Source organism: Gymnogyps californianus, chromosome 3 (assembly GCF_018139145.2).
Source record: "Gymnogyps californianus isolate 813 chromosome 3, ASM1813914v2, whole genome shotgun sequence".
In the NCBI taxonomy this organism is placed as follows: domain Eukaryota; kingdom Metazoa; phylum Chordata; class Aves; order Accipitriformes; family Cathartidae; genus Gymnogyps; species Gymnogyps californianus.
The window spans coordinates 81,754,538-81,766,169 of record NC_059473.1 but is presented as its reverse complement, the minus strand read 5'-3'; the positions used below and the strand labels follow the sequence as shown (position 1 = coordinate 81,766,169).

At 39.5% G+C, this 11,632-nt stretch overlaps 1 protein-coding gene across 1 annotated transcript in view; it reads right to left on the bottom strand.

Annotated features, from left to right (window-relative positions):
- Window positions 1-268: 268 nt before the first annotated feature.
- Window positions 269-11,632, bottom strand: part of SIM1 (SIM bHLH transcription factor 1) — a 47,698-nt gene continuing 36,334 nt past the window's right edge. Inside the window, exons 10-11 of the mRNA XM_050894453.1 lie at window positions 4,199-4,604; window positions 269-999 (exon numbers count right to left, since the gene is read on the bottom strand). Of these exons, the coding sequence (XP_050750410.1) occupies window positions 269-999; window positions 4,199-4,604 (1,137 nt within the window). The remainder of the gene's footprint in view (window positions 1,000-4,198; window positions 4,605-11,632) is intronic.

Genomic DNA, 11,632 nt, shown 5'->3' with positions numbered 1-11,632 from the left:
TGCCTAGACCTCTTCCATCCTTCTCACCTTGCATGGCACCAACTTTGAGTTTAGCTCCATTCACTCTAACCCTGCATGCCAGTGCATTTTTATTTTTTAAAAGTAATGTGTGTTAACTAACTTATCCCCTCAAACCTGAGGTTATCCTTTCTAGTGCACTGTGGTATATCAAATGCTGGTAATGACAAGGGCATGAAAACATATAATATCTTCCAATTAGATCTCAAAGGTTATTTTTTAAAGGACAAAAGTTTTTAGAAAAAAAATGTCAGCTTCCATTGGTTATTATAACAGATGTTCCCTTGTGTCCTTGTGCTGGATCTTGCTGCATCCTTAAGTGAGAAGTCACATCAAAGTGTGATCCATTACAGCCTAGTGAATAGTTTCTAATGGTTTCAGTGTCATATAGATGCTCCAGGGCATATCCAGTTAATGTGTAAGCATGCTTATCAAAGTACTGCCTGTGGGAGCTGTAATAATTTGGAGAGGCTGCTGGGTGGTCCCCTGGGGTTTGATGAGGGGACATGTCTGAATGCAGGTAGTCTTTAGCTAGTACCAAACTAGATTTTGATATTCGGTCAGAATTGGGGCTGCTTATCCTAGACAGTGTTGTGGGGCTGTTGTCATAGTCATTTTCATGTGGGCTCATAATCTTTCCATCTCGTTGCTGGATATGTTCACAGGGAGGAGTGTTGGCAACCGTTGGGATGCGGCAGACATCCCCTGCCAACTGCTGCTGAGGGTAGTTTGCAAAACAGATAGCGTGCTTCTTCCCTGTGCCATTAATGGAGACCAGTGGATCAGGGGTCATTTTCCGTAACTGTAGTCTGTTTTCTTCCTCTTTAATCATTTGCTGGGTGGCTCTTATTAGAGTTTCAATTTTGCTGGGCTCATGCGGACTGCTCTGATATTGCTCAGTACGGTATCGTTCACCTGATTCACTGGCAGAGCCAGGATCAGGTGAGCTAACGACACTGTCCTCATCCCAGTGTCCTCTCCCTAGGAAAGAGAGAAAGGGGACAAGCATTGAGGTTGGAGGAGGCAAGCAATCTTGAAGAACAAGTACTCTGAACCTTATTTTACAGACAGAAAACCAAGACAGAGGCAAGTGACTCGTAACAAAGTCACCAAAAATGACCATGGTAGACCCCTTGCTTTTCAGTGACAACCTCTAGTTTCCAGTGTCTGCATATGCTAGAAGTAACACAGCTGAAAATACACAAAGAAGAGATCTAAGCACCTCAACACAGACATCTAGTGCCACCTGAGATGCTCTAGGGTAACCGAGCATTTGCATAGGCCCACTAGGTATAGCACCAACTCTACAGGAACTCTGCGTCTTCTGGAGCAGCTAGAGGCCAGGCAGGGTACCCCACGGCATGTCAAAGTGCCCTCAACACTGAAGTTCAGGCCCCTCACTACCTCTTTGCATCAACAAGGTCTGAGTGAATTGGGACCATGGTGAAAAAAAAAAATCTCAAGGAATTACAAATGTACATCATTCCAGCATGTCTTCTTAGGCCTTTCCAGGAGCTAAAACATAGAGACGGCATTGTGGAATAGTTTGTGGCCCTGTAGTGACTTTACGCAGGTTACACAACAATAAATAAACACAAGTAATGAGGCAGTTCTTCTTTAGAAACATAAGAACCCATAGCTGTTAGACAGGGTTACTGTAAAAATGTGATGTCATATCCCAACGCATAAATATTTGCTATATAAAACTTTTAGAATGGGAAAATATAACTATATTCTTACCTCTCTTTAAAAAATAAGGCCCATAGACATATCAGAGAAGGTGTTCAGCTTGCATGTAGCTGAAAGGACAGAATCAGACCTGTCAATCCTCACTAGGAAGAAAGTGAGTGACCCCCAAACCTGAACAGTCAACTAAGGCCACACTATAATAAAGGGCTTGATAAAGGATTTGCTGAGATACGTGCCTGCAGGAGGACACGTGTTGGACTTGCACAAATTACTTAACAATGCCTTTGCCTGAGCACATACAAAGTCCTTTTTGGGGATGAGGCCCGTTGCGTTGGTTGACAGGACTCCTCAAAGGAAACTCATTTGCAGACTAGCACAAGTAGTACCCCCTGCTCTGTGTTGGGTCAAGGCATACAGATCTGTTTGGGTGGTAGACCACTACTGCTGTGTTGCAGAGTTCATGACAAAAATGAGCGATGGGCTTTTATAATAAACATATCCTGCCATTTGTCAGTGGAAGTACTGCACTGTGGAGTATCTCATAAGCATAAATTTATCCTTCACTTCCTCTTAAGATCTGGACCCAAAATGCCAGGGCCTGGAGGTGGAAGGGAGCTCCAGTCACCAGAGCACACAGTACGTCCAGCACACCATGACACACTAGGGAGCTGGTCGGCCGCGGCTCTAAACCACTTGCTCAGTTTGTCACACTGCACAGACCATATCTGCAGTGTCCCAGACTTCCTGAGTGTGACCAGAAACACATGGGCTCATACGCAATATCCAGGGCCTGCCATACTGGTCGGATAATTGTCATTATTGTAACGTGACTCTAAACCAGAACTACCAGAAGATACATTAAAAGAACAGAAAAGGAAGAAAATGTTTTCTGCCCAAAGAAACTGCTCTGACAGCAATGTTCACATAGTATTGTCAAAAAGAGTTTCATTTGTGAAAGGTCAAGGTTTGAAACTGCCTATATCTAAATGAAAATGGCACATTTGCAAGGGAAGCTGAGATGTTCCTCTCCTCAACTAAGACCAACATGTCAGGTTTTACCCCAAAGCTACATGCAGACTGAAGGGCTACTGAAACACATAAGACTTGATACGATAAAGAAAATAACTGCAGCACCTGGAATTACAGCAAAACCAAGAAACAAACTAAAATCAAATTATGTTATCCATTTGCATTGATTATCCTTGATGAAGATACGGAATAAATATTTAACACTTTTGTATTTGTACCTCCGTATAGTTCTATATTACTATCTTTCTATGCTCAGCAAGAATTACCATGCACAAAATTTGCCAGCAAAATTATCATACTTCGCTCAATTCTCTTTTCTGGAGAAGAAAAAGCTAGAGAAACACAAGTATGCCAGAAGTACAGAACAGACACAAGGAAGGAGGTGTGTTCTCACAGGAAAAGTGGAGAACAGTCCTCATCAGTAAAATTTAGGGGTCCTTTTCTTTCCTCATTTTTCCTCTCACTGTATTTCCTAGAACTTGCTATTTAATAATTTTTCTAATCTCAACATAATTTTCCTCAGATTAGAGTAAAATAGTACAATTCTTTTTGATTTCCAAAGTCTCATTCTGCAAGTCAATGGAATAGTACTAATGTAACTAGTTTTTATGAGTTCTTTAAATACAACCTGTGTTTTGACAGATTATTTTAGTAGAAAAGCATTTTTTTTATGCTGCATCTATCCTTACAACCTTGAACTCTGACTTTTGGGTCAGTTGCAGTCTTTCAACTCTCAGCCTGCCCTTTAAAGCCAAGGACCTTTGGATTTTTCCAAACCCAAGATCAGCCTTTCACTGTGATTTTTTTATTAGTTTCAGCTTCTGAAGATGTGCTAATGCACTGAGTTTGCAACCTGCGACACACCAAGCAAGGTTTCAGGCTTGGTGCTGAAAGGATGGAGAGACTCAAATTGGCTAAAAATTATAGCTGGGGATAAATGTCTGAAACCAAAAGCAAATGTTAATTTGAATTGCCAATTTTAAATAAAAATAAACAGCAAATCTTACAGAATCTAGTAATAACCAGTGCAGAGAAAAAAATCATTTGGAGAACAATTTCTCCAAAGACTTTAAAGATTTTTTAATATTTAGCTTGGATTTAGCTCTAATTTTTTCTAAATGTATTCCATTCAAATTTAAATAAATAGTACATTTCTATCATTTCTATAATTTTGTTTATATTTTTAAGATCATCCTTAAAATCTCACCAGTCAGATATTTCCACCTTAATTTCACAGATTAAAAAATATAAAACAAAATTATATTTTGCTGCATATAAGCCAGACTGTGAAACTCAACTTGAATTTTAAGTATTCCTCATCTCCACAGATGCGATCTCTGAGACAAGGACATACATCAAGAGCCTCTCTCATTTTCTGTCTGTCACATAAACAGCTGCATGTTTATGTCATGTTGCTTTATCTGAGATGGCGCCACTTCTGCAAATCCTTATCATCTCTTACCATGAATCCTGTGCACTGACGTTATGTGGGGCATACTGTTTTCATACGCTTCTCTGCTCTCAGGGGACGACTTAGTCAGAGGCAATGCTGAACGAGAACCCCACCAGCTCTCCCTTCCCGGCTGCGGCGTGCCAAGGAAATACCGGCCAGCTTCACATCTGCCTCCTTCGCAGGCCTGAGTATGGAAATGTCTGTCATCGGTCAGCCTGGAGTGGTCGAGTGCAAAACCGTAGCAGAGAGCACTGCGGTCTGAGTACTGTCTGTAGGCACAGGAGACATCGTGGTGCTGGGAGCTCGGTCTGTCCGCGGGCTCCAGTAGCTGGGGAGAAGCTGTATCGGTCAGGGGGCTCCCACCCCACTGGCTCTCATGGTCAGACTCGGATCTCTCAGTGTGAAATCCGGAATACTGCAAAACAGGAGAAGCAGCGGGGAAATTACTACGCCTGGGTGAAGTCTGCAAGGAACTGCACTGAAAAGACAGAGTATGTATGTGATAGGGTGTTTTTTGTGAGCGTGCCCACATGTCTGCACCTTCTGATTGGACTCCTGGTCCTTTCCTGTACAACACTCTGTAATGAGCTCACAGATGACAGGACAGACCTCATGAAAGTCGAAAACATCCCATGTTTAATAGCCATCTCCTTTATGAAGTGTAATATTAGGCTCAGCAACATCAATGTTGCAATTCAATATTTTTTTAATATGTCCAGGTTTTTTTTATTGCTTTGAAAGCTAGTGCTTATGCTCAGCAATGGTGCTCTGACGCTCCTCGGCAAAACGCTTTCAAAAGGGACTGAAATAACACTGCTCCTGGAGCATTCTTGCATGTCAAATTGAAACTGAACGTATTTCGAGTTCTTTTTCTAAAGGTTCCCTCTCTTTTCCTCATATTTTGTTTGTTGTTGGACTTTTTTCTTACCTGGAGTGGTATCTTTGAACTTCTTTCCTCCTATTAATAGGGAAAAGAAAGCCTCCTGTAGATCCTGGGAGTACCAACACTACCACAGAGTAAAGCTCCAAAGTGATGGCAGACTGGTAGGAAGCTAAAAATCACAGCTCTGTTGCAATGTGGTAACAAGGAAAATCCAGAAGCTATTTGCCAGAAAAGGTGACTGCTAGCCAAAGCAGGCAGAGTGGGCTTTTGGCACCCTCACTTAAGCAGGGCCCTCCCAACACAGAACAAGCAACTAGCAGACAGTTGGAAAAGCAGACAGAATAGAAGCATGGGCATTTGTTTAGAGAGAAGTAAGGGTTAAGTTAAATGTCACAGATTTCTAGATATTCATAATGAATGTTTCAAACTTTTAGATACTTTTTGGGAAAGAAAAAAAAAAAGAATGCTTATTAAACCTCCTAGGATTTAGCTATCTCATTTTTAAATCTTTTTATTTATTGGAACTGTCGAACTTCATGGAACATTTTTACATCAATTTCACCCATGATTACAGATTAGGATGAGACCAAAGCTGTCCATGCTCACCTCTTCAGTACTGCACACTCATGTCACAAATCAATGTATTACAACATGAAACCTTGGAATTCTCCCATTCCATGACTCACCTTCCAGATGCCCGCTCTGCCTTTTAATAGGCATTAGGCCTCTCTCCTGAAAACATAAGCTTACCTTCCTTTTCATTAGATTGAGTTGCTATGAAACTCCTCATTATCAAGCCAGGATCAAGGTTTTATGCACTTACCAATCGAAAGTACTGACCAGATGTTTGACTTACAGAAACTTAAACCATCTGTGCAACATGAGTAGTGGTTTTGGCATTTAATTGGGTATTTCTTCAGTATTCCAGTTTATATTTGTGAATACAGTTTGTTAACACGATAGGTTATTTAAAGGAAAGAAGGAAAGGGTCATGGCTTTGAGGAGCTCGATTATATTTTATTATTAGTTGTCAGAAGAATACCTGTAGGCAAAAAGCCTACCAGTAGATGTGGAGGAGGTCAGCAAGTTATCACCACCACATTCATCGCAAGGTTTTAGAGATGAAAGGATAAATCTGATTTTGCATGGAGGTAAGAGAGTTACAGAGCCACAAAAGAGTTCTTTTAAATGCCAGTAACTCAGCGTGCGCTAACTAGGAACTTTATTCAGCCATCGTAGTGTTATGTGACCAACTGGAACGTCTAACTCTTCTATTATCCTTTCAGATCTAATGTCTTCAAACTGCTTAGCCACAAAGATATCTTCATAAATACTGACTCGATTATTGTAAACTTTTTGATAAAAATATATATATATACAATTAAGTTTCCAATGAAAAAATTAGAAATTATTAACAAGATTTTGACTATTAAGTTTTAGTTAAAATGGAAATTCACAAAAGGAGAACTACTTTTGTACCTGTTCTTAATTTTAGAATTATTTTTAGCAGTCTTTTTTAATTTGACTTTTATAAACTAGATTTTTTAATTTAGGAAGTTAAGCTGACATATAAGATAATATAAGCATAAATGTAAGTACAGAAAAGTTAAAAAATCATTTATTTTCTTATTAAAAACAGAACTCATATTTCTTTCATGAGGAGGACAAGGAAAATTAATTTCTAATAATATTATAATGAAATTTCTTTTTTTGGACAATTTATGATGATAATAAATGCCAGAAATTCTTTCAAACTGAAAATTCTTAATTTCATTTAACCTTAATAGATATTCTTCTATTAGTTCTCTGTTTCTAAGGACACCTCAGGGTCCAACATAGCTTCTCTTGAAGAGAATTTCTCCAATTAACTGAAAACTTGCTCAATTTTTTTTTATCTTGAACCTAACCACAAAGGATTAAATTGCACAGGCCTTCATGCACTTTTCTTAAAGAAAGGTAAACCATCAAAGGGTACATGTTCAGTGTATCAGAAATGCACCATGTAATGTCATATAACCATGTAGTCAAGACCACCAATACTTCATGCATATTCTTTGTACTTGATGTAAATGATGATTATTTGAGATCTGACCCGTAGCAGCTGCTAGGCCACGGACAGAATTAAATTAACACAGTGAGTTGCTTGTGGCCCACATTGTCTACCAAGGTTTGATATGACTGCTTACTCTTAAGGTACAACGTAAGGCCAAAAATATGTCTAATTCCCATTAAAGCTAATCACATCTCTATTTGGCATCATCAGGCTGCCTCTACCACTGCAGTCCTACCACTGCCTCTTCTGGGAATCTGATGTTGACAGGTGGAGACTCCAAATACGGGCATCTGTGACATGTTGAAGGGGAGAAATGAAAGGATGATCAAAGATACTGTTTTACTGAAATGGGAGTGGAAACACTATCTCTCAAGTCAGAATTAGGCTGCCATATGTCAAGTAATGAAAGACCATAGAAACTGGAATCAGATTTAATGAAAATTATGGCCAAATAAAATTAGTGAAAATACATAATTTTTTTCAGTCCCAGTCCTGCCTCACCAGAAATGTTTTCCTTTCTGCTAATTTTTGCCTTCTGGCTCCTGTCAGGCAGAATTTATTATTTTTGGTTTTTTGACAAAGTTTAACCAGCAGACAGAAGTTAAACATGATAAAGAAATTCAGACAGGCAACATCTGAAATCCCTTCAGGTGATTTCTGAATTGTCTGGCATAAACAACAACAATAAATAAATCAAATGGTCCTCCAGCTGGTTCCTGAAAACTGAATTGCTGCCTCCGGATACTAGAAATGTCTTCCAGAGTGCTAATCCAGTGTACCATCGCAGTGACAACACACCAGCGGGATTAGCACTGACATAGAAAGGGGCTATAGGCCATCACTGATGCTATTTTCACTCCAAGGAAAACTTTATGAGGGCTGAAGGGGCAAGGAAATAGGAAAATATAAATTCCATGTCTAAGAAAAGCTTACTTTATGAGAGCCCATGGAAGTGTATTAGGCCAGTAGACAATTTAATATTTCTCAGGTGATTTTCTTTTGCCTGACCTTCCATTCCTACAGGTGTCTCACTGGCCTGAGCACTCATCCTGTCATACGCAGCAACATCAGCCTGCTCCACACACTGTGCCAGATGTTCAAACAATAGATGTTATAGATATCTAATTTTCTGGCAGCCTACTCAGGTTTTTATCATTATAAACATTAAATATACAGTGAAACCCTCTCAGAGTCCTCTTTTCCATGAAAAACTTTCACTACATCAGCATTAGCAGCTTTCCTCTTGATTTGTGTCTTAACCATGAGAAAAAACATCACAGATGCGGGCTGCATTGTACTAAGAACATATGCATGCTTTTAAATCACTTTTATCTTACTTTTTACTAATGTAATCCTGAAATGTAAAATATGTTCTTTTTGCATTCACTATTATAGGCAGAACAGATGGTGAAAGGCTTAGATTAAAGTAATACAGCATGTCCATTAAAATAACCCCCACTGCTGGTGACTCTTCACCAGATCAGGAGTTATGTTTACTATAAAAAGAGGGTTTTGCTTTGCTTTTGAATACACTGGAAGTTGCCAAAGCTTTAGGCTACAGGAAGAAATGAAAAAAAAAACAAAAAAGGCTGACTAGAATTCAGCCTGATTCTGTTATCTTTGCCCCATTGGGTGATATGCCCAAGTAGAGGTGGACTGCAGAATTAATCCAGATTATCTGTTTAAAGGAGCTATAAAATCAATTTACCTCTAAAATCAGGTGTATTAATACACACCTACTAGAGAAGGCTCTTACTTCCAAAAATTCATACATACTGAACACACCAAAGCCTCCATCCAACAGCTCTTGGGTACATCCTTACTTGCATGCGTGCGTTCGTTTTACATAAATATAATCTTTATACAAGAACTAAAATGAGATATGAAGCAAAAAAAGTTTATCCAGATCTGACCATAAAACATTTCCATTAGAGGCAGACAACAGACAATTTTAAATATTTTCTTTAAACAATCATCATTAATGGGAGGTTAAACTCCAAAGCAGTTGTTCAGATGATCACAATTAAAATGTTTTTCCAATCTTGTTGCTATTTCCCGTGTACAGAATAAATGAGGTCCAGGGCTAGCTTTTGGGAACACAAAATAAATGAGGTCCAGGGCTAGATTTTGGGAGCCCCTCACAGTGATTATTATTATGGGGGAAGACTACAGGCATCTTTTAACCAACTCACAATTTCCTTTTTCTGCAAATCTCTATCAAGTCTTCATCTCTTCTGTTTTTTCTCCTGCTCTTTCAGCTCTCCACCTCTCTGGTAGGACAGGACTAGAAAAGCACTGTTCAAAGTGTCTGGGCAAATCCTACAGCTGTGTCATGAATTTTGGGTTGTTCTCCTCTCTGCTTGCCCTTCCCCTGCCTGGGGCTGGTTTCACAGAACCTGCTAGCCCACTGTACTAACGTCAGTCAGTGTTAATCAGATGCTGACCAACGCCTCCAATTTAATGAACTCATTTTTTGCTTAAGGAGTCTATAAGCGCCATATTACACTATGACTGCTTTTGCGCAAGTTTTGAGGAAAAAAACATCAACACTGTCTTAGATGACCAAAACATCCACCTTTTGCCCTAGTAGTAAACATTCAGCTGAAATTTATTAACATAGTTTTCATACAGTTCACATCTCATGTAGCTATCGTAGGGGCACACAGCTGGCAAGGGAGAGGATTCTCAATCGTCACCCAATGAAGCATATGATTCCCCTTTCTCGTCAAGAGTGAAGCAAAGTAAATGGTAAGGGGAAAAGAAAAAAAAGAGAGAGAAAAAAAGGAAAGAAAGTATGTACATTTAAAATCTCCTAGGTGCCCTTAACTTTAAGAAATACTTTGCCCACTGCCATTATTTTACTAATAAACTTCCTACTTCCTTCCTCCACCAAAACCCAGGCTCCTGCATAAGCCATAACCCATGACCTCACTTTTCAGCCGTGGCTTTTGAGACACACTCTAATTCTCCGCAACTGACTGGCAAATTATGTGGGCTGGAGACTGAGGGACACAGGCCATACCACCTGCTGCATGTTCTTCACAACAGCTTTTCTTAGTCTTTCAACAGTTTATTCAGTGGCGGAGAAGGATGAGAGGGATGCAAAGCCAAGCTGCCAGTGTTGCTTGTGGTGATGTGCTACAATGAACGGTATGACCATTTTTCAAGATATTGGCAACTAGCATGGCTGCTTCTTTTTGAATGATGAAATCTGTGACTTTACTACCAGGCAGCTGGTAATGAGGATGCGAAATGAAACTGGAGACTAAACATCCTGAGCTTTCAGACAACAATCCCTGATAAACCAACAGTCTCAACGCTGCATTGCTAGTTCAGGATTTTTTCTGGTGGCAGAGAGAATAAGGAGGTACTGATGAAAGTCACACTTTCAGAAAGCGAATTGATGTGGGAGGACAACAGGTCTTCAGCTGGGATTGTCCTGCTAGCAAATGAGGACTTCTGAAAGGACTGTGTAAGGGGAGATGAAGGGTAATTTCAGTAAATCAAAGATAGTCATCTTAAAAATCTAATTTGGAATTAATTGTAGGTATCTTTCCCGATTCTTTAAAGCAGTTTTATTACAATTGTTTGGTGTGGCGCATTCAAGAGAAAGACTCTTCTTTAACAACCCATAGAAATGCATGTGAACAAATGCTTAAATAACAAGAGCCATAACAACCTCTGGCAAAATTAGATTCTTAAAATTAAGAATCTGAGTTCATATCTAGGTGCTCGGTTAAATATTCCCTGTGCCAAAAGCAGATGTCATTTAACTGAAATTCTCACCTTTGGTATGTTTGAAGGGAAAAAGAAAGAAAACAAGGAAGTGATGTAGACACTTGGGCTCACATTGTACACTCTTAGAGGTCAGTTTAGAAAACAGTGTACCTGCAGAGAAATTGTAGTCATCAAGGTCATTATCAATTAAATATTGACCTGGACTCTTTACAAATACATGGCTCTTCAATGTTACATCAGGAATGCATACATTTATATCCACTGTGTGGTGGCATGAGGGTAGTAAGACTTGCATCATTATTTAGTAAACATAATGGTTATTTCGACAAACAGATTTAGAGCTAAAGGGTTGACAATGTAAGTATGCAAGTGCTGTGGCATTGTCTGCAGCAATCAGTTGGGTAAATGTATTAGGTAAGCTCCAGTTCAGAGACCAAATCAAGTCCTGTCCGTTCTCCAAGCAGGGACACATTCCTTACACATTAGGCCTGAAAATGAAATCTGGGAAATTAAAGTCTACTGACGCCAATGGCCACCTCCTAGTGCTTTCTCCCTTTCAAAGCTTTGTACATAGAAAAGCTTTCTTGTTCCAGTTCAGCAAGTTAGCTTGTTGCTTTCTCTCCTCAAAACTTGCTCCTCCTGACTAAGATTTCAGCATTAAACTGCTGTCAAACATCTGGCAGCTTTCTAGATATGTTGGAATTATTAAAGAGTAGGTAAGAAAAAGCAAGCTTTCTCAAATGGCAAAACTCACAATCCTCTCAAACCA